Below are 23,813 nucleotides of genomic sequence, written 5' to 3'. Positions count from 1 at the left end.
CCCAAAGGCCAGGACTATTTCCCGAGGCAAAGCCTCGGAAAATAGTCCTGGCCTTTGGGGAACTGGAATCTTGCTAACTCCCTCAATGGAATACTTTAACTGTATACTATGTATTCTATTTAGTGCCTTTCGCAGGAAGCAGCTTTCGTTAATTGAAGCACATCGCTAAATATCTTGTATAAAATTTTTTATATCCAGCACATTCAGAAATGTGCTATATATATGTATTCAAATATATGCAAAATTAAATGCAATTTCAGCCAAATATTGTACATGCTAAATGTAATACATTTAAACATGTTAAAATAACATCAACTTTTACAATGAAAATTTTGATTTTGAATTTTACCTTTGTTAAATCATAAAGCCCATGACTAGTCATTGCGTAATTATGAGTTCTCTTGGCGTACGTCCTGATATCTCTATTGAATTGTTTACTGCCTGTCCATCCAACCAGAGAATAGAAATACTGGTCATATGGAGCTATAATTAAATCAACTCTTCTTGCAATCCAACTGCGAGGTTGTGCTGCAATTTCTTGAGGGGATAAATCTCCTGTCTTTGCTTTCTTTTTTGCAGGTTCAAGATCTTCGAAACTTTCATTAAGTGGTATATTCTCTCCTTCATCACTGAAGAGTTCCTCTTGTGAAACACTCCTCTTCCAGGTTCTAGGAAACTTAATGATTCCAATCCATTTTTCAAAATGATCCAGTTGATTATTTTTGGTGCGTTTTGAATCCGAGTACATTGCCTCCTCTGTGAATGTGCTTTTGTTCCACTTTCCACACAAAATCAGCTTTCGACCCTCAAGGACAGAGAGCAAATGAGGCAGAAAACCATGTTCTTTACCCTTTAATGGGTGTGTGAATAATAAATCTATATCATGGCCTTTAGATTTACCCCTGTAAAACAAAATAGTTCATACAAATACACAGATTACAATACAAGGGTTGTTTTACATGTAAAAGTTGATTAGTTAATTAAATGGTTTTCATACCTCTCAAATTCAATATGATTACTGACTTTGCACAGAAATGTTATTCTATATTCAGAGTGCATCAGAAAATCAATGTATTGTAAACATGTACTTTTACAAAAAGAAAATCAACTAAATAATTTGTTTAACCGTGCACTGTCCATCAAGTCATCTATATGTTATATACATTTTGAGTGCATGTGCAAAGCATGCATTAACAATTTGTCTTTTGACAAGTACTAAATACATATAAAGTCAAAATTCCCTGACAAATCAATTTTGATTGCTTAGCTTGATTTCATAATTGAAACTTTAGTTACATTGACCATTAGTACTAAACATGTTGAAAATAAATTTTAAAAAAATTGTTGTAAGTGAAAATTTTATTAAGCCAACACATGCTATTACTGTGCATACCTTCTAACTCCCCCCCCCCTAGAGCTATTACTGTGCATACCTTCTGCCCCCCCCCCCCCCCTCACAGAGCTATTACTGCACATACATTCTGAACCCCCCACAGAGTTATTACTGTGCATACCTTCTGAACCCCCCACAGAGTTATTACTGTGCATACCTTCTGAACCCCCCCCCCCCAAAGATCTATTACTGTACATACCTTCTGAAGTCCTCACAGAGTTATTACTATGCATACCTTCTGAACCCCCCACAAAGCTCCACAGAGACCTCAGGCAGAAGTCTGGCTGATTCATGTTTTATAAATTCTGTAAAATTGTCTGCCTCCTGTCGAGTCACTAACTCCATCAATTCATCATGAAATGCCAGTCCTGTTCAAATAAAAGAGAATTAACTTCACAGATTTGTTCAATGTTGTATTTACAGTGAACTTGTCTGATCCAGATGTTGTATAATCTGAAATCTTGTCTAATACAGTGTAAAATTTCAGTCTGTTGCAGTAAATTTCATTGTTTTAAATGTTGTTTAATCTGACCAAATTCTTTGGAACCAGTGGTGTCCAAATTAGACAAGTTTTACTGTATTAGTTTTTTCATTAAAACCAACCACTTATTATGAAATCATTTTTTTTCCCTGTTTCTTGCTGTCTTTTCTCTGTACATTCACTGAAAATTTTTGAATAAGTTTAAAAACTTTTGACTTAAATATATATAGGCATTTATTTTTTATAAAACAACCATCTCAATGTTAATTTTACAAGATAATTTTACAGTTACAAGATAATCCAAATGGAGTCCAAGCAGAGAGATAAATTTCTCCTGTCTGATACATGTACATCACTAAATTTCAAATTTCACTTGTACTTATTTTTCATTCTAAAAATACTTGTAATGGCTGTTTTTATGCATGAACTTAGAATTTCACATATTTATTCTGTAGGCCATGAAGCAATTCCAATTTATGAACCCAGTGGTAGTGGAAATTTTACAACCTCTTAGATCTGTGACTCAGAGAAACACCTTGCCAATTAAGCTGTACAGTTTCAGCAGTCTTACCAAACCTCAGTCTCCAGTCCCCCTTTGTATATTCCTGCTGCACCTCTTTTATTGTAGACCATCCATTTTCTATCCACTCCTGGGCTGTTTTTGTACCAGCTCCAAATACTTTAGTAAAAATCTACAATTTCATAATATTTAAATTTAAGGTTTAGAAATTAAACTCCTTTACTTTGAATTCTACGCACAAATATGGTATATTTTCTAGTAACATACATGAAAGATAAAATATAATACTATGTGGAGTACAAAAAATTTACTTTTTTTAAATATAAATGCTTAAAAGGACATTTTGGAGACAGTTTTCCTGTAATTTAGACTTTGAAATATAGTATGAAATATATTAATCTTTAGTTATTAAGCTAAAAATATCATAGGTTCATGTACCTTCATTTTCTGATACCATGGATCATTTCTTACTTTCTCCACTTCATCACTGGTGCCATGGTCCAGGATACTCTTAAAAATATTTTTGTATTTAATTCATAACTTAAATTGACTTACTCAATAAACATCCACAAGTACATGTACATATGAAAATGTCTTACTCCTTTGATCAGCATTACTCAGGAAACTTCATGTAAAATTTTAATTTCAATTACAGATGCCTTGCTTTTGACAAGATTTTTGCACATCTAAATTCCATTTATTGTATATCATACATGTATATATATGAAGAAGAAAAATATATACATGTATTGGTTTAAATGGCAGAATAAAATCACAAATATTATATATCTAGAAGTACCTGAAGCACTTTTTCTACATGTTTTCCAATATCTTTAGCTCCTTTAACTTGGTTGATGTTTGTCAAAGTAAACTTCAGACTTTTCAGAACACAGGAGGCCCGTCTCCAAGCCAAGGCCCTCATGTAATTATCATCTCCCTCCCTCATCTCAGCATAGTCCTGAAGCAGTTCCAGTGCCTCCTGAAAAATTCCAATTAATGACAATGATTTTTACATTCAATTAATGAATATAATGATGAAAGTGAAATAATTGTTCTCACATGGAAAAAGATGTGCCATACTGTTAAAATGTTTGCATCCAAATCCAATATACTGTATAAGTACGTTTTTCCAAGTGGTATTAATTTACACATGTATACGGTCAACATATTTCATGGAAATTTGTTCCATCATACTTTAAGTTCATTTAAGGCATATAGTGGCGCACTCTAAAAAATCGTAATTAATTTTCTAACTGCACATTGAACAGAAATTGTGATTCCACTGTATTTTGACCCCATGGAAAAAAGTATGTTTACATGCAGTAATCCAAAATAGGAAAATACATTCATGATTCTTTTTCTTTTACAGATTGAATTATTATACATACACAGAACTTCTGATTGTAGTGTTTCAGTGGTGTTGACCTCTGACATGAGAATTCTGGGATATGATTTGGTGGTGGTGATTCTGACCTCTGCTGTGACCTCTGCTATCGAATGTATGAAATTCACTTTTATACATGTATTCAAATTACACACATTTCAAAAAAAAAAAATTACATATGAGAGTACTGCCATAAGATTCTATTTTATTAACTAAATGCCTTTTATATGTATACACTATTATATAGAGTTAAATTATATACATGCAGTAAAACTTGTCTAATCTGGACACCATATTTGGTTCCAAGGAAATTTGCTGGATTAAGGCAACATTCTGGATTAGACAACATTTAAAACAAATGCATTTACTGAAAGGGACATAAAGTTTACATTGTATTAGACAAGATTTCAGAGGACACAACATTCGAATTAGACAAGTTTGACTGTAGTAAAATTAATTACCTATCTAGGATTATTACGACTGCCAAAGTAAATATAGTTACATGTACTCTAAAATAATTTTAATTCCTAATTCTTGACTAGAATGCTGTGAATTTGTAGTTTTGATGTAATAAAATTTGCTTTGAAGTGATTTTATGTAATTGCAGTGTTTGTTCTTTCGAAGCACTGTTATGAACTGTAGACTCATAATAATAATCTGACTTCTCAACGATGTTTGGCTGTATGTTGCAACAGCTGTAACATGCTGAAGTTGTCAAAATATAAAATGTGTTCTAATGATCAAATAACTGAAAACTGAATAAAAAAATTAAACTGATTTATAGGAGCTTACAACTGAATCTCCAACAGGAATTCTGTGTTGCTCCTGGATCTGTACTGGTGCTCTGGCCTTGATGCTGTCAGTGAACCAGTTGACTTTTAGGAGATGAGTATTTTGTGGCAATTCTGACAATTTCAGTACCTTCATTGCCTGGTCTGAAGTCTCATATTCTGTCACTATGTGTGTGACATTTTCTCTGTAATTAAAGAAATTCTTTTTAAAAATCTTGAACATTAAGTAATTAGCAGATTTAGCATTTTCTCATAAGTTTCAAGGTAATTCAGAAGACTTCAATATACTGTGGAATCATTTTAATTAATTCATAGGGGACAAAGTGGGCATGAAAAGTTTTACTTTTTCGTGGGGACGTAATTTCGAGAGATACTTGTTTATACGGTAGATTCAATGAATCAATATGTTTACAAAATAAATGTTCATGAGGATGTAAATTTGTGGGAAATTTTAGGGTGACCCATGAAATCCACGAACATTGGTCCCCCATGAGCTTGATGATTCCACAGTAATTAAGCAATTAAAAGAAAGAATATAAGTATTGAGTCTGCATGCAAGAAAATGTAATTAGTCAAGGAAAACAGGACAGAGATGCAAGTATACATTTAATTTTTAACAGAATTATTAATTTGAAACATTTTACATTAATTACATCCATGCATAAGCTTGTAAGTTTTTGGTCTAAGTTGTAAGTTCTTTCATAAATCAGAGCTCAAGTTTTCTTTTATCGAGAAAATTTCATAAAATAAATATATCTTTATAATATGCACTACTTGATATACACTGGATCAAGTGCAGTGACAATAATAGAGCTCACTTTAATTCTTCGGCCAGCATGATGTGATGTTTTAATGCAGCCATTTTCATGTGTTTGAGTCTCTGTTTCTGTATCTTCTGTGGCATGATGTACACCACCACCTCCTCTGTATCCGCCATACTCACACAATCTCTTCATCTGTCAATCACAATAACTTTTATTACATGTAGTATAAATCAAGTGATATTGCAGTATAAACTGGAAAACAGGGAACTGGAGTTTGATCATGTTTTTTAATGTATATTTAAATAACTAATGGGTCAATATATCTGATGCTTTGGTGTACAACAATGATAAATACCTTTAGCTGTCTTAGAGTGCTTAGAGTTAAAAGTACCAGCCATTAGCAGTAAATTTTATATTCATAGATACATAGCTTCCTCCAGACTTGAGTCATTCTGGACAAATAGGAAGAAACTTAAAAAATACTGGACGGGCAGAGATGATTTCTTTGAACATGTTGTTAATCATATACAGTACGTTTCGACAAATTATGTCTCTTCAGTGATGCTCAAGCCAAAACACTGGAAATCCAAAATATTTAAAAAAGACTTTGAAGAGCTGAAAAAGGTGCCAAAGATTTAATCTCAGCTCAGATTCAAATTTGCTGGATATAAGGACCACAGACATTAGCAGTTTTATCAATAAAAAAATGTAAAAAAAAAAAAACTAACAATGAGCTTCGTGAGTGTCGCAAAGCTAAATGATTGTTATTCACATATTGCTAAATTTTATTGATAAAACTGCGGACTCCTGTGTTAAAGGTGCTTAGACACAGATTTCTCAAATTTTCTGTATAATATCACAACTTACATATTGCAATAGCATTTCACACGAAAATATAATTAAAAACTTATTTTATCTGGAAATTATTGGAACTACAAATTCCTGGACGCGTTTGATTAACACATCCTTGCACTTTCACAGATTTTATCTTTATCCTAGCTTAAGGTAGAACCTATGTCGCAAAAGTCTTTGTCACAAGATTTTCAAACTTTTCAAAATGATGAATTAGCACTCCCTTGTCAATCAGATAAAAATATATGGTATGTTTCCTTGTTATTAAATGTAGTACAGCCTGTGCAACTTGGAATGATAATTTTACACTGCGACTACATATTTTCAGCCATTTATAGGGGTACTGGTCATAATGAGAATATAGAAAATCACAACAATACTTCTTCAAACATCGTCGTTTACAGACTTTATCAACTGAACCGTATAGAGCAATATTATTCAAGAATAAATTCTTTTTTATTCAATTGACATAAAAGATAAAGTCCACATTTCAACGAATATAGACAAATGTGCTCAATATATTTTGAGTCAATTTACCACCTAAATTTGTAAATATTTTTCAAAAGTCTTTGTCAGAATATTTTCAATCTTTATTATGATGAAGAACATACCCAAATAATTACAAAAAGTGATTAAAATATACGCCTTTCACCACAAACGACTGAGAGACACTCTATTTATCAATACTTCTTTTGTTGACCTTTCTGCACTAACACAGATTTAATTATTAAATGACTGTTTTGTTGTTACGTTCAGATTTACGATGGAAATGTTTATCAAAAAATGCAATTTTTTTTATTTAAAAAGATATTTTAGGGTAACATAATTATTATACACCAACCATTATGAATAATTAACAAATAATTATGAAAGGGAATGCACGTCATTTCATGATAGACATTACAAAATTTACACACAATTTTTAACAGATCTTTGACTAAGAGACATTTTTATCAAGATATTGTACATTTTAGATTTCTTAGGATTTTTGATTTCCTTCAAAATAGTTGCATGCCATTCACATTATCACAGTTGTGTAACTTCATTACATGAGACAGTCTTGGTGAAAGTACGGGGAAAAGTAACATTAAATTAATTATGACGTCATAATGGATCTAGCATCAAAAAGACGGTCTAAACTGATTTACTTGATATGACGTCATACGACGTAGGTTCTACGTTAATATTAAAGAAAAGAAGTGATTTTGTTGTGTATTAATGAAAACATTACATCTATAATCCATAAATTTAGAGTAGAAATGTGCGAAAGCAAATCCCTCATCAGTCCGTGCTCAGTGTTGTCTACAGAGTTTAACAAATTGAATACACCCGTGAAACGTAAACTGTTTTTGTAAACAGGGTACAAGCTCTGTTACTGTTAATGTTTACGATTCACCGAGTGTGTTCAATTGTTAAAGTCTGCACACACCACTGAGCACGGACTGACAATACTGTGAGTGGATTTTGCTTTCGAACATTTCTACTCTGAATTTTCTGGATTATAGTTTTAATATTTTTCATTAATACACAACAAAATTGCCACTTTTCTTCAGTATTAAGAATAAAATTAAAATTTGTGAAAGTGCAAGGATGTGTCAATCAAACACGTCCAGAAATTTGAAGTTTCAATAACTTCGAGATGAAATAAGATTTTTATTATACTTTAGTATGAAATGCTATAGCAACATATAAGTCATGAAATTATACAGAAAATTTGAGAAAATATTAACTTCAAATATGTGTCCAAGCACCTTTAATGGTGTTTGGATCGATGACTATGCCGTCCCTCAACATGCATCTAGACAAGTAGTATATCTCAGCTGACATTAAGTTTTGATGAGATTTGAACCACAGGGACTTGTCAAGAAACATTCACCTTCTTTAAAATGCAGTCAAACCTCGTTAACTTGAACTTGATGGGACCAAGATAAAACTTAGAGATATCCGAGGACTCAAGATATCTAGAGTAAAATACTTAAAGAATAAGTATAAGTTGGGACTTACAAATCACTTCGACATATCCATCAGGTATTCGAGATATCAGTGTTCGAGACATCGAAGTTCAACTGTATGTCACCCTACTACAAGGATACTATAAAATGTATTTTTATAGGCCCTATATTGCAGCAGGGGTGACAACATTTAACTTTAAGGAAGCTGGTAATCATTTCATTTCTTGACAAGCTTTCTTCATAACAACAAATATACAAGGTAGACATGATAGAGATGGAAAATTGATCTGCAATATTTTAAAGTTCGCTTCTTTCAAAACACCACTGTGTTAAACATTTAAAAAACATAAATTTTATACCTATACACTTCGCCTTTTATAGAGACCCATCTCAGTAGCGACAGTTTTCACTGGTACAGCGGCCCCAAACACAATTCGGAATTTCTATTTCCTTGTATCGACTTAGTAATTATTTTTTTTACTTCTCACGAGAGAACGCGAGACTTTGCCAGCGGAAGGCGGAATCTTCAAAAATAATTAATGAAAAACAAAATATTCCCACAATTTGATGGATTATTAAGTTGAAGTCGGTTCTAAAGGAAATCAAATAGTATGATACATCAATTTTCATAAGAGAAAGACTTGCAACTCATCTCACGGTAAGGAAGATCAATATTAAGTAAATCAAGTGATATGCAACATTGACCATAACATAATAAGAATAAATTGTAAACATAAATGATAAGAGTATCTAGTATGTATTTATTTAAAAAGTATTGTGTTCTTTTTAAATTTTTTAAATGGCTTTTTAATAACGAGAGGACTGGAAGTATTAAAAATACCTGGCCGCTTTTATCTGAATTTTAATATCGGGATCGGTGTACATCTTTTGCTATTCAAACTTTTTCGGCTCATGCAATGTTTTCACAATTATTGTCAAGAATGGTAGATCTGTAGCAAGAGGAAATATTTAATGGACCCAAGTTCTGTTCACTATTATAAATATGGCTAAAATTGTGTATCACATCAGTATAGTAAAATGAAATGATGGTTACAGGTATGAATCTATTTGTTAGAAGGAAATTATACTTTGGTTACCCTTTTGCAAACTAATATTTTTGCTACATACTTAATTCAGATTTCTCTTTCAGTAACATGCCATCTGCTCGGGAGGTTTTATCCCCTCTAACTACCACTCCTAATATTTTAAATTCTGTCTCAAACATCATATCTCCTGCATCAAGCCGCCATGTGAGTCTAAAAAGTCCCGTCCCAATGTTGACGGCAGAACATGATGATGCAGCCGAGAAAAGAGAGCGGAGGCGCTCTAGAATTATTCAGCTGCAACAGCGAGTGGGCAGTCCAGCCTCTCCTGGGGAAAGGTAAAATTATAAACTGATCATTATTTGTTATGTTAAACAAAATATTCTCTATTTGGAAATCATTTACCAGAATTATTTATGATCAGGAATTTTAATTGGTCCTGGTGATAAGAGTGAAATGCTTCAACACAGTATTGATTCATCATGATAATTTTTTCTGTTGGTTTGATGCATGGTACAAAATCTCCATTTTAAGTTTCACTTTTTGATAGGGATTGTTAATCAGTTGGGTTTGGCATTAATAAGACATGCTACACAACACAATTTATATTTTCATTTTTAATAACTTGATTCTTGTAGACTTAGAGTTTGTAGAATATTCAATAACAGTCAGTTTCTTCTGTTCAATTTCTCTAGTCATCATGGTCATTTTGCAAAACAGTTAAGTTATTTTTCAATTGAAATATTTACAAGACATAAAACAGCTTGGAATTTGTTTCTTCAATAAAAAATGTGTTGTTGAAAATAACCATTTTGTTACATAATTGCCTGATACTTTGAAGGAAGCATATCGTTTCAGCCTTATCAGATGATCTTTTCTGAGGAGTAAATATTGATTTAACAATTTCTTTTTTGCCATTTATTTTTTTTATACCAGTTGGGATTTATAGAGTGATGGCCCGTAAAACTTTATTGTTGATGGTACATTTGATGGTTATATATTTCTGTTAATTACAATTTTTCTTTAAATATTTTACTTAAAAAAATAATAGTTAATTACAAGATTGAAACTTACAGACGCAGATCATTACCTCTTAGTGGACTCAGTGCAACTCAGCTAGCAGATCATTACTCCAGCTGTATAAAGCTCTCAGCAGAAAATGTAAATATGGCAACAAAGTAAACTCAGTTATAGCGAAGTCTTGGGGACCTGCAAAATTACTTCGCTATATCCGTATTTTGTTATATCTATATAACAAATTTGTTAAAGTATGTATAGTGAATTCGCAATATAGATTTTTTTCCTTCAAGTATGACTACCAAATGTATTTTGGGAAGTATTAAATACAAAAGTTACCTTAGATTTCAACAATTTTCGGATATCATCCAATCCTCTGGAAGACACTTTTACCTTTTGATAAGCCAAAAAGAAAAATGTTTTGTATATAAATTACTGTTGAAATGCATACATGTTTACTCATAATTAACAGTTATTAATAAGTATTCATTTATCTTTCAGAAAATTAATGCTAAAAATGCATTTGGACTACACTTGATTGATTACATGTCAGACTTAGTAAAGAAGAAAGAGTTAGATAACTTTCAGGTAAAGTTTATTTCTGATTTTAAATATGCTAAGTTGCTTGGTCCATACTTGTCTCCTCTTTACAAGTTTGAAATAACAGGAGGCATTCAATTTGCTCACAGTAAATTTTGACAGACTTTGAAGATTAATATGGGAAAAATTCATTGTTTCTGGTTAAATTCCTTTTGTACTTTTGTAATTTTTTTTTATTTTATTAAAATCATAATAGGCCACAGACATCACATAATATCCTAAAAAGATTCCTTTTGTACTTTCTGGAAAATTATACCAGTTGAATTGTAATACCATTGCTTCCTTAATAACAGCTAGTGCTTTTGTACCGAGAATCAGAGATATGTGAATTTTAAACAATAAAGAATTCATTATGAATTTTGTACCAGATATCAGATTAACCACCTCCCCATTGCTAGTGTTGTTTAACTTGTTATGTTTCTTGTAGGTTGCCAGTACTACACTAGATGCCAGTGCTAAGATTTATGCTGGTAGAGTGGATGCCATTCACTCTGAAACATACAAAGTTCTGACTGGATTAGGACGTAGTGGAGAAAAATCAAAGGCTGACGAAGATGGTAGGCCAATTATTCAGAAAATTATTTACTGACTATGAGCTATGGTTTGCTTATAATTAAGACATAATTTTAAAAAAATGATGATGATGTAAGATAAAGATGTATATGCATTTTTGAGACGAAAAGTATTACATGTACTGTAAAAGCAGAAAAATTCCTAGGGGATTAAAATTCGGTGTTAAAAATTATCAACAAAATTAAATCCCAAACGAAATTTTACTATGGTTGAATATTGAATATGGTTACTTTTGAAACAACAAAATTTAATCCCCAGGAAACTATTATAGATCACAAATCATTGAAATTTTATCCTTCCAAAAATTCCTGCTTCTACAGTATATCCAGATTCAATCACTCTTACTGTCAAAAGAAGTGAATACATGTGCACATGTACATGTATATATGTGTACACATCTACTGCAATGGAAAAAAAGCAGGACAAAAATATGTATAATAATTACTTCCAAATACATTGTGTTACTAGGAGAAGAGGCAATGGAGGAAGATGGTGTTCCTGGGGAGGAGCAGCCAGAGGAAATCAAAAAGAAGAAAAGGGTAAAGTGTTCCTAGGAGGTGTATGTTTTGAGTAGAGAAAAAGACTTCAAAACTTTCATTCTTTCAATTTGATTTAATTCGCATGTATGCCATTGTAAGTGTATAGTAGAGAAGTCTTCAATAGAAAATTATCCTTTTAATACAAACATGAAATGTTCATGTGAGATATTATTTACATTTTAGACAAAGAAGAATAACACAATAGAGTCTAACCTGAAAAACATTAATGTCAGTAAAATGGACCTAGAATTTGAGGTAAGTTGTCAGAGTTTTATTTCAATGATATCCATATTTCTACATGTATATCTAACAGAGTTATGCATCATAGTATGCAGGATACTTGATGTTTTAAATTCAAAGCATTAATTCTTTTGGAAAACATTAATACCTACTAAAATCCTATAATTTTTTCAAAATATGTTACAGATTGGTTACAGTGATTGTAGACAAAGAATTTTTTTTACAGGTGGATCCCTTGTTCAAAGTAATGTCTGCTGCATTTGATGAGGGTGGTAGCAGTGGTTTATTGTTAAATAATCTACGTACCTTTGATGATCAACAAGACCTTATCCTAGACTCCACCTCTGCTATTGTACAGCTGGATCATTCAGAAGGATTATCACAGAAAAAGCCTGTAGATATGTCGGAAATTAAAGGTATCTTGTTCAATTATAACCGCAAAGTCCTGTGATACTCACTTTTTTACTCAGAAGTGTTCAGATGTAGGAAGTGCCCTCATTACATGGAAGCTAAATCCCACCCTTTTTTTTTCTGGACATTTTTCTCAGTACTAAGGACTGATTTCACTGGTCTCACGTTGTTAGTTTATTTCATATTAGACTATTTTGAATGATTGTCGTGTATGACAGATCACAGACATGAATTTGTACAAGGCTGACTGCATGAAGTCGCTCACTCAGCATGCAGGAGTAGTTTTCATGATAATACATTTATTATTTTTTGTTTTCATTTATTCATAAATGCACATACATTCACAAATACACATATTCACAAAAAAAAAATAATAAAAAATAAAAATAAAGGAATTTCTTATTGAATGAACTTTGAAGAGAATAGAACAAACTATGACTGTGCTAATGCCCTGAAAATATTGAAAGATGAGAAGAGAAAAGTGTGTGAATTTTAAATGTAAATATAACTATGTAAAATAATAAACTGTGAAGTGTGAATACTACGTAAGTAATGAAATTTCTTCAGTAAGCCAAAGTCTATCAGTTGGCAGAGTTTTAGATTGACAATGTGTAATTTTCTAAATTGGAATTGGAAAATATCAGATATATATTTGTTAAAACTATCTTTCTGTCTCTTTGAGTATTCTTGTGATGTTTAAGTAATACAGAGAAATTAATGTATTTGAAGTGTATTAAATGTGTATTTAAAATTTCTAAGTAAAATGATCATTGTGCACCATGCTCATGCTAAAAAACCTCCCTAGAATTTGAAACTTTTCCCTAAATTTCTCTGAGGCAGAAGTGATGTCTCCCTAAATTTTGGGTCTAGGTTGGTCCCTGCAATTTATGTTATTGTTGAAGCTTGGTTAATGCTAGTCTATCTTGCTCTTTGTGATTTAATATATGTGTGTATTTGGGGATGGATTCCTAGCTTTTGTCACTGTGAAATTTGTTTTTGTTAACAGACACAGGTGCATTTTACTTTGTTTTCTTAATAGGAATGTTCAGAGGGATTGACTTAAATTCAAAAGAAGTGTGTCCATCCTTTTCCAGTTTTGAATTCACAAACTGGGACTCGTCAATGGAGGTAAGAAAATGGAGTTAATTGTTTGTTACTTTTTTAAGCTATACTGATCAGAGAGATGGATAATACAGAAGGTATGATAACTGACACCAGAGGAGCTTATTCATCATATGTTCATTGGTGTATGTTGCCTGTAAACAATTATTTTATAGTTTTGGTTTCAATGCAGTAAAACTTATTACACAAGCACATGTAGGACACCAAAATACATTTTTTTTATTTTTTTTTTTTTACTTTAATGAAGGTGTTGCCCTTGCTAATAACAATAAAGTAGTGTGTGAAATTGTTTGAAAATGCCACATTTCCTAGATAAGGTCTGATTTCATTACAAAAAAAACTTAGACCACGATACACTCATACATGTAATTCTGTACATCAGTTTTTGATTTCAATGAATGTTTTGCTTAAGTCATTGTACAGAATGGGAAATTCTTTCAAAAATCAGAAATTTTTGCTCTGATTTCAATAAAACTATCAGTACATGTAGTAAATACACAAGGGCACAGTTTTGCTTTGATTTCAATGAAATCTATTTCATAATTAGATTGTATCAGATTGTATTAGATTGTACCAGAAAAATACAGAAACACACATTTTTGTAATGATTATTGATATGTAATTTAAAAATTGCTTAATGTATAAAATGTTAATATTTTTCTTCACAGACGTCGGTTGGTCCATCTGGATCCACCACCCATGCTTTTGATTTAAATGCAGAGACAGAACCTATAGAGGAAGTAGACCAGACTATGGCAGATCTTCCTGCTGATATGGATGATATGGCAGTTGAAGGTGCTTTTGGGGAGGATAATGCAGGTAAGATTGGGAACCATGCTCAAAACCTTCACATGTACCCTTTTATGGCAGTCATTTAAGGGTTTGCATATACAGTGCGGTCTCGTTATTACGATGTTCATTTTGTCACAGTAAAATATCGTAATACCGAGGGCAACGTAATAAAAGTTCCCAATAAAATCCACTATAACATTGTTTTGAAAGCTTATGTTATCTGTGTATTGAGGTGTGTTTTCTTCTTCCGTTTCTACCTGAAATATCTTAGTTAAAACACTTTGACACTTTAATTTATTCACAACTTATCTTGTGAATGCATATTTCTTCACGCTGTTGAACTCCTTTTGCTTTATTTCTAATGCAGCAATCATATTTTGTAGTAAACATAGGCTATGTGCATTCATTCCCGCGATCCCGCCATTTTCTTTTACTTTCACTTTCATGTGTACGTAGACAATGTGTTCATGAAAACTTCACTGAATAAAGTTTCGTGTTCAACATACGTTCATTACTTAATAGACAACCAAAACATTTTTTTTTAATTTATTAAATTTAGATTTATTTTAAATAAAAAAACAAACTTCAGTTCACAAAACAGAGTTTTACAATATTTCATTATACACAAGCTATATCGGTATATGTCGTAGTTCAATGGGTAGTTATCATTCCGTGTTCCTATTAACAGTGAATAACACTGGTAAATTGGCCCAAGCCATTATCCAAGCTGTTGAAACTTGACTGAGGGTTTTTTCCCCCCAAAATAATGTTTGATACCCAAGCTGTCCATTAACACAGTGTAATGGCGAACATAGTTACACAGTGGATTTAATATGCATCAACACAATTAAATGCAACGTTTTCTTTTATAAATAAGTTTTATTTGGTAACCAACCTTTAAAAAATAAAGTAAATTTACAGAATTAAATAAACTAAAAGCTATAGATATGCACACTTTCATAGTTTATCAATGGCTTGGAAACAATGGCTTTTGTGAACCGCCTGACCTGTCAAAGTGTGATCAGTCAAGCGTCACTAATCACCTAACAGGTTTGGTAGTGAACACACCCTGTCAGACAACAGGTGTTCCAATGTTTATTTAGCATCTCCTAAAGTGTCAATTATCGATCAATACTGAATAAACACGGATGGAATTTTTTTGGTCAAAATTTTTACATTGTAATACCGAGTCCCGGTGTAGCATAATATTTTGATATCGCGATATATTGAACCCGGGTTCAATATATCGCATAATATTTTGAACCCGGGTTCATTTTTTCATTGCGACAGTAATTGTTACATAGTGCAGTTGAAAACTGACATTCCTGAAAAATTGTTACAGAAATTTTTCAATTTTTGAATTACTTTTGATGCTACCATTATTGTGTATTTGTTGAATGTTACACCTTCTTACTAGCTCACCTGAGCCGAAGGCTCAAGTGAGCTTTTCTGATTGAAATTTGTCTGTCGTCGTAGTCGTCGTTGTCGTAAACTTTTCAAATTTTCATCTTCTTCTCACTGGGCCAATTTCAACCAAACTTGCCACAAGGTATTCTTGGATAAAGGGGATTCAAGTTTGTTCAAATGAAGGGCCATGCCTTCTTCCAAGGGGAGATAATTATGAATTCATGAAAAATTAATGGCATCATTTAAAAATCTTCTTCTCAAAAACCACTGTGCTTGAAAATATGAAACTTATATGGAAGCATCCTCAGGTAGTGTAGATTCAAGTTTGTTCAAATCATGACCCCCGGGGGTAGGGTTGGGCCACAATGGGGGATCAAAGTTCTACATAGGAATACATAGGAAAAATCTTTAAAAATCTTCTTCTCAAGAACAGCAAAGCCATGATTGGTCATATTTACGAGGGGTTATCAAAAAGTTCGTGGACTGATGCGATAAAATTAATACTATGTAGTCGTTGATTAAAAAATTTATAGGGAACATAAAACAACAAAAGTTTAAGAAATATTGAAAATTTCAGCTTGATATGTTGATAATTTGCCAAATTATCATAAAATAAGAAGGACATCATATGATTATCCAGCGCTGTCGCCGTTTAGTTTCATGACGTCCGACAACGTCATTATTTCTTAATGCCCGCTCTCTCTGCCTCAATACACTTATCTTGATGAGATTCTCGGGAGTAAAGTAAAGATTTAAAACCGTCTTGTTTATATGACTTTACAATGTCATGAACACCTGATTGCAATGCATTAATATTGTAAAAATTAAATCTATACATAGGTAGAGATCCTCGCTTGATTTTGCCAGAATAATTTTCTTCTCGGAGTTCAATGTGAGCCAATGATCAACGTCACTTTTCAACGTGACTGACTTTGGACACCCTGACTACAAATCGACATTAACCCTGTGTCTCTTTTCTTGCTGAATTAGTTTTAGTATTTAAAAACAAGTACTCTGGGTGTATTTTATTTCTCTGTAGCTTGCTTAAACATTTTCTAGGTCTATTTCAGGTACCCAGGGGCTGAAACTTTATAGAATGTTTTCAAATGACACCCTACCCCCTTTCGACGTCATTTTTAACCCCTTTATTATTTGGACATTCGATATAAAAATTACGATAAAATATCATAGAATATACAGAATGAGGTAAAAATTGCAACTTTTACAGAAAAATTGTGTCATATTACATGAGTGAATTAATAGGATTTTCGGATGACAAATGCTCATATTAGAAGAGTTTTTCTCAGATACACGCAGGTAGAAAATACGTCACGTTCCAGGTTGCGCCACATGGACATACCATTGCTTATAAAAACATTTACGATTCACTAAAAAATAAAACTTACAATTTGTATTTCATGTTACAGATAGAAAAGAAGATGCTTATTCAATATTTAAAAATTCATTGATATATCTCAAGCGGTTTTACATTTTATGACGCTAGTCCACGAACTTTTTGATAACCCCTCGTATATGGAAGCATCCTCAAGTAGTGCAGATTCAAGTTTGTTCAAATCATGACCCCCAGGGGTAGGGTGGGGCCACAATGGGTGATCAAAGTTTTACATAGGAATATATAGGGAACATCTTTAAAAATCTTCTTCTCAAGAACAGCAAAGCCATGATTAGTCATATTTGAATAGGTAATGTAGATTCAAATTTGTACAAATCATGATCCCTTAGAGAATAGAGGGGCCATAACAGGGGATCATACAAAGGAATACAAAGGATATATCAATCAAAATTTTCTTCTTAAGAACAGCAAAGCCATTATTTGTCATATTAATTCAAAAGCATCCCTATGAAGTTTAGATTTAAGTTAGTTCAAATACACCCCCCCCCCCCCCCCAAACCAGTTTTATATTTAAGCTTTTCAAGACTGAACTAACTTCTGCTCTGCTTTTTCCTAGCCAGAGTGCTCAGGTGAGCGATGTGGCCCATGGGCCTCTTGTTAATTAAATAATGTACATGTATATATCTAAATGTGATTCTTTTTAAATAGAAGATGATGGTGACTCAGGGGGAAACAATCAAATAACAGAGAAATCCATATGTATTGGTGATGGCAAGGCAGCAGAACTAATGCAGAGTGCTATCCGTGATCTCACGTAAGTCGGACTAGGAATCAGGTCATACTAGGGAATCTGTTTTGAAAATAATTTCACTATTTAATAGGGGTTCATTTGATCAAAATATCAAGGTCAAAACTAGATGAGTTTATATGCACCATAGAAATGGAGGATTGTTACAGTAAGACACTGAGAGATTTTGGGGTTACTCAATGAAAGGCTGAGCTCAAAAAGACACATTCTTCAGCTCCTTTATGTGTTAAAGTAATTTTTGCTAATGAGAATGGCCTCATATTCAGAAAGTCAAGATTATTGATACATTTTTCAGCACTATTATAAGTTGAAATAATCTGAGTTCTTATCATAATGACTTCATGCACACTATAAACATAGAGTATGGTTAAAGGAAAACAAAATTTTGTTGTCACTTGATTAAAGATCAAGTAAAAAATGAACAAGTCTATCAATATGTGTGGCAATACTTTTATATGATAACTAACCATCTCCTGATTTTTAGCTTTAAACTAACTGCATTAAAATTGATAGACAGGGAGGAAGACATTCATGTATATTTTGAGTACACTCAATTGAAGATTAATAATGTCAGAAAATAAAGAGAAATATTTTGCATGCAGTTTGTTTACTTCAGCTGTGTTTTCTTTTTCTAGACATGGAACAACAGGCACCTTACTAAGTGTACTGGCATCGGAGCCTTCTGATTACTCCTACTTTAACAAGGCTCTTCTCCGGGCCTGGGCAGGGCCAGCTCATTGGAGAATAGGACCTCTGTCTAAAGGTACTGGTTATATCATACAAGCATTGAAGGCTCTGAATACATACATGAATACACTTACATGTACATCCCATGTTTGTTAAAAGGAGATAATAAAATCATTTTTGATGTCCAAAAATTTCTTGAGCTATGTTTTTCCTTATTTCTTATGTACTGTAAGCATAAAACTCTTCTTTTTTTTTTCCTTGAAATTTGTGACATTTTTCCTGTTTGCACACATACATTGTGCTTTTGCCTGCCTTTGTAAGTTTTGCTCATTTCCTTTATAAAGAAGCTATGAATTTATTTGGTGTGATGAAAACTTGAATGTTTACTTCAATTATCCAATAAGATCCTAGGACAAAATCACAGATGGAAAAAACTCAGAAGACTAAGAAGTCCCTGTTGGATATAGATTATGATGAAGTGATGGAAGAGAAAGATTTTGCCAAGTACTTCAAGTCATCCAAGTCCATCACCCTGACCAAGTCAACGCTGACTAAATACAGCAAAGAAAAGAATACTCTACCTAAAGATCTCCATTACGATGCTGACAAGTTGTTCCGACTGTTCTGTAAAAGTCAAATTATGGTGAGTCAAGGGTACCTGCTATCAAAATAACAACAACAACAAAAAAAATTCCTTGATTATAGAAATAACAAAATCTGAAAGAATAGATGTTGGACAATTGTCATGAAGTTTAAAAAGAGAGGTTAGAAAATACCAATGTGTTAAAGGATCCTATGCAAAATCACTTCATCTCAAGAAGGATACTTTGTAATGAAAATTTTACTTAATATCACCAAATCTGATTTATAAATATTGTTTTCTTGTTGATGATTGTACTGTCACTGTTCACTTAGATATTTAACATGAGTAATCAAACATGGTGGATTTTTTTTTGTTTTGTTTTTTGTTTTGTTTTTGTCTAAAAAAGATATTCCTACTAATTACAGATTAAGAGACAAGACACAGCATCAGAGGACATAGATGAGGAGATAGAAAATTATAACTATGAAAATCCAAACGACAAAGAAAATTATTGTCCCAAAGGAGATGAGGTTTGTCTGGATTGATATACATTATTGTAGCAAACCTTAGGATTTAATTTCATGTTCTGGTTCACCCAGCACTCAAATCCTGTGATTGATATAAATACATGAATGTGAATACTTCAAAATGAATATGATTATAAAGTTTAGGCTAAGTGATAGGTTTGAAAATTTTCTTTGGTTAGTGATAATGGGTTTAAAATGGGAAAGGGGAGGGGGGGAGTTACTAAACTGAAACAAAAATTTACAACAGGTCAATAATCGCAGATCTGATTGAGAAAACTAAATACATATACATTTTTGTATGTACTGTATATGCATTTTATATGATGTCTTTATTTGCAAAGATATTAAATAGCTTTTAAGCAATTTTCAAAAGTTTGTAAATGATATGAGCTAAGCTTGCATATTTTTTTCTTTTAAGATAAATGTATTTTATTTGAGGTGTATGATATTTGGCAGAAATTGGATTTTCAACAAGTTAGCATAGATTGCATGTAGAGCATTCTGAATGCGCTTTATATGAATGTATATACACAAGACATTTAGTGACGTACTTGATTTAGCAGAGGCTGCTTTCCGAGATAAGGTGTTAAATAGAATACACAGCCAAATTAAGATGTTTATAGTATTTCACTTCGATTACAGGAAGTGGATGATGATGACGATGTTGGGGGTGGATTCGACTTTACGGCGGGTGAAGGAAATTTCAGCCAAGATGACTACACCATGCAGCCAGATAGTACACTCAACAACACAACATTAATGGGAGATAAGTTGGTGTCTCAACCAAATAAGGTAATAAGTTAATCTTTAATTTTATTTTGTTGCAATGCAAATTTTCAATTTCCATTCAGTATTGAAACAACTTCACAGTCATTGCACTTCTAATACACTTCCACTATTTTGAGATTTGTGCATTGTAATTAAGACAGTTTTGAACAACAAATGTCTTTGATACATTGAAAAGCAAAGCAGTTTCTAGGCTAGACTTTGAGATTTTTAATGACTGTTTGAAATAATCTGATAAATTGCAAAAACCTATCAGACACTATCTGCACGGCTTTGTTTTCATGGAGACATAATTTGAGAAATCCACGTTTTTATTCCAGGTTGAAAAGATAGACATAAACTATGCAAAGACCGCCAAGAAATTAGATGTCAAGAAATTGAAAGGGGTCATATGGCATTTATTGACCAAAAAATCAAAGAAGGAGGATAAAAATAACCATAAGGAGTCAACAGAAGAAGGGATGGAGGAGTCGGGAGAAAAACCCACAGAGGCAAGTCATGATATTTTCACTTTTAAAATTTTTTGAAAAGTAAACTTTCATTTCCAGGCTAAGTACAGTGAAGGGAAACCTGTTAGAAACTCAGAATGACATAAAGGACAGCTAACTTGACTGCTTTATCCTTTAACATATTTTTACACTTGGAATCAACCCTTTTTTCAATTTTTTTTCTTTATTTTCCAGAATGGACCCGGATCTTCGGAAAACAGCAATGGCAGTACAGACATGAATGGCAGCTTGTCCTTTCAGGAACTTCTCAATGACCTACCTCAGAATGTATCGTCTCATATGGCAAAAAACCTTAGTGTTCCCATAGCTTTTGTTTGTCTGCTTCATCTAGCCAATGAGAAGGTAGGGCTCATTCTGAAGATGTTTCCCTCTTTCTAGTTTTACTTTTTCATGAATTAAAATGTACCCAGTCAAAATGACATTATATCACGTTACATTGTACTGGTATATGATAACAGAGTTTACAAAATGAGTAACAGGGCTCCATACCAGCATGATTTAATTAATCTCCCCAACCCCCCACCCTCTCCAAATTTTTTTTCCCCAAGGTTTCCCAAGATCTTCCTTGCACAGTATCAAATTTTTTTTTTTATTTTTTTTTTTATTTTTCAATTTTATGAACAGTTAAGTTTCTTTTTTTTTGTTTTTCTTTGTAGACTTTGAAAATTGAGAGTGATAACATGAGTGACTTGAAGATAACTCAGGGCATTTAATGTTAACATGTGGAGTAGACTAGAAGTGTTCAAAGACTGATGTTCACATATGGAGTAAACAAAATGGAGTGTACAAGAAGTGTTCAAAGACTAACTGCAAGATCATTTAATTAAATTGTAACTGTAAATTCAAGTGTCAATGAGTCCAGAAAGAAAATGATTAAACAGCTAATCAGTGAAAATAAGGGAGATAATTTATGTAGTGTTAATAGTGATATGATTATTTCTTTAGAAATTGAATTAGCTGTAGGAATACTTGAGAAGGAAAACATTTAGCTATGAAGAATCAGTGCAGCAGTTTGTAAATACTTGTACTTGTTCTTGAAAAAAAAATTAGCCGACGAACACTGAAAAGACTGTCCAAAATGTGAATAATGATATATTTATTTAAATTTTTAAACATCACTTTTATTTTAGTTAAATATATGGTACTTGTAAAGTAGTCAGTTATTAAATATTAAGTTGTGTGTATTGTTTTCATACATGCACATGTCCATGTATTGTTGAATTGCTCACATATATGAAAAATTATTATTCCTCTCTAATTCCTCCACTCACATTTGCCTATTTCATTATTTTTTTCTTCTAACTTTTAAAAAATTAGAATTACATTATACAGTACATGTACATGTGCATTTTATACTTTTTCTTTGCTCACCTTATTTACACAACTGAATTCATATATTTGTATTGTTTTAGGAAAGTTTTTACTTCTTGTTTAATGGATTTTTTTTTCGCAAAGGAACCATTACTTATTGAGGCAGCTTATAACCTGTTATAAAATTTCAATTTATGCACATAAAAGAGCTCACAATGTCATATTATTCCAAAATTTCATTAAATTCAGAACACTTGATACTTCAGTGATCGGGCTGTGAAAAAGCAATGCATAAGACCCCCTCCACCCCCCCACCCCCCACCCCCCACCCCCAAAAACCCTGCAATTGTTACTGGAATCCGTAATATCCCTTTTTAAGTTAGAATTAATTGAGAGTTATGCTGACTTTTTTTTTTATTTATTACTATAAAGCTAACCATGAAAAAATAAAAGTGAAGCTGTATATTTCTGACTGCTCAGCGTAATCATTAGAATGGCTGAATTTTGATACTCGGTTTATTCTACAATTCAGGGTGGTTGTTGTCTTGAAGAATTTAGGCAAAGTGTTTACCTTGTTGTTGTGTACAGTTGTTTTACTTAGAAATCATTGTTAATATCATTTTTATCATTATCACTAGATACTTTGAACAACCAGCGAATGTAAATAAACAAGACAACAAATTGCTTTTTTTTATATCTCTATAAAATTTGATATTGTTACTTTCATGAACACCTTTAGCTACATGTAGCAGCTGTGAGCTTTCAGAGAGCAATGGAAGACAAATATAACTGAATTTTAACTACCTTCATATCTCTATAAAATTTGATATTGGAACTTTTGAAAACACATTTAGCTACATATAGCAGCTTTCAGAGAGCAATGGAAGACAAATATTGAATTTTAACTACCGCTATATGTAGTTCTTCAAAATGATCATACCTTAGTTTGCCGTTTTTGCTTACTGTGAGACACAATATCCAAATAACTTGAAATCGTACGTTATTTGGATATTGTGTCTCGCAATACGGCAGACTGGTTAAAAAATTATTTGAGATGACAACGTATTAAATTCCTCATATGTGTGATTGGCTTTTAACTGTCAAAATTCCTCATGGAAATTAAGGAAGTTCTTTGTTTAATGCCGGGAATCGCTGTTTGTAGAATACTGACTACGTAATACGAATTTAATAAGCTTTCATTAACGACTAGAGATGAGCTTTTACTGTATTCCACCTTGAAGTTGACAGCCTATTTTCTTAGTTACTGTAAACTACACCTGGTTAGTTTTTGTAGCAGCTTGGATAGTTTTTCAAGTATATCGTATGGTTTCAGACTTAACAATATCGTGTTCAGATGTCAAAGAGAA

At 32.4% G+C, this 23,813-nt stretch overlaps 2 protein-coding genes across 5 annotated transcripts in view; one reads left to right on the top strand and one right to left on the bottom strand.

The window, feature by feature from the left end:
- LOC133202601 (DNA-directed DNA/RNA polymerase mu-like) overlaps positions 1-8,583 on the bottom strand; it is a 9,815-nt gene extending 1,232 nt beyond the window's left edge. Inside the window, exons 1-9 of one of the 3 annotated variants that reach the window (XM_061338444.1) lie at positions 8,497-8,583; positions 5,388-5,525; positions 4,571-4,754; positions 3,783-3,884; positions 3,194-3,373; positions 2,833-2,904; positions 2,446-2,566; positions 1,629-1,761; positions 350-902 (exon numbers count right to left, since the gene is read on the bottom strand). In XM_061338444.1, coding sequence (XP_061194428.1) covers positions 350-902; positions 1,629-1,761; positions 2,446-2,566; positions 2,833-2,904; positions 3,194-3,373; positions 3,783-3,884; positions 4,571-4,754; positions 5,388-5,506 — 1,464 coding nt within the window. In that variant the 5' untranslated portion in view covers positions 5,507-5,525; positions 8,497-8,583. The remainder of the gene's footprint in view (positions 1-349; positions 903-1,628; positions 1,762-2,445; positions 2,567-2,832; positions 2,905-3,193; positions 3,374-3,782; positions 3,885-4,570; positions 4,755-5,387; positions 5,526-8,496) is intronic. The other 2 variants (XM_061338446.1, XM_061338445.1) reach the window with 2 other exon arrangements.
- Positions 8,584-8,704: 121 nt separating this feature from the next.
- Positions 8,705-22,494, top strand: LOC133202466 (condensin complex subunit 2-like). 2 transcript variants are annotated; one of them, XM_061338293.1, is made up of 18 exons: positions 8,705-8,795; positions 9,288-9,518; positions 10,257-10,341; positions 10,699-10,785; positions 11,225-11,354; positions 11,839-11,909; positions 12,093-12,164; positions 12,376-12,565; positions 13,600-13,688; positions 14,351-14,501; positions 17,944-18,049; positions 18,679-18,806; positions 19,135-19,373; positions 19,739-19,843; positions 20,483-20,632; positions 20,947-21,117; positions 21,310-21,477; positions 21,792-22,494. In XM_061338293.1, exons 2-18 carry the CDS (start codon positions 9,292-9,294, stop codon positions 21,846-21,848), a joined length of 2,226 nt encoding a protein of 741 aa, XP_061194277.1. In that variant the 5' UTR covers positions 8,705-8,795; positions 9,288-9,291; the 3' UTR covers positions 21,849-22,494. The 2 variants fall into 2 exon arrangements, with proteins under 2 accessions (XP_061194277.1, XP_061194278.1); XM_061338294.1 differs by lacking the exon at positions 8,705-8,795 and adding an exon at positions 9,114-9,193.
- The last annotated feature ends 1,319 nt before the right edge of the window (positions 22,495-23,813 follow it).

This window comes from Saccostrea echinata, unplaced genomic scaffold (genome assembly GCF_033153115.1).
Source record: "Saccostrea echinata isolate AGI-Se365-2 ecotype Australia unplaced genomic scaffold, CSIRO_AGI_Sech_v1 ptg000047l, whole genome shotgun sequence".
Classification (NCBI taxonomy): Eukaryota; Metazoa; Mollusca; class Bivalvia; order Ostreida; family Ostreidae; genus Saccostrea; species Saccostrea echinata.
Note: the sequence above shows the minus strand (reverse complement) of the source record. Positions and strands in the feature narration are given on the sequence as shown.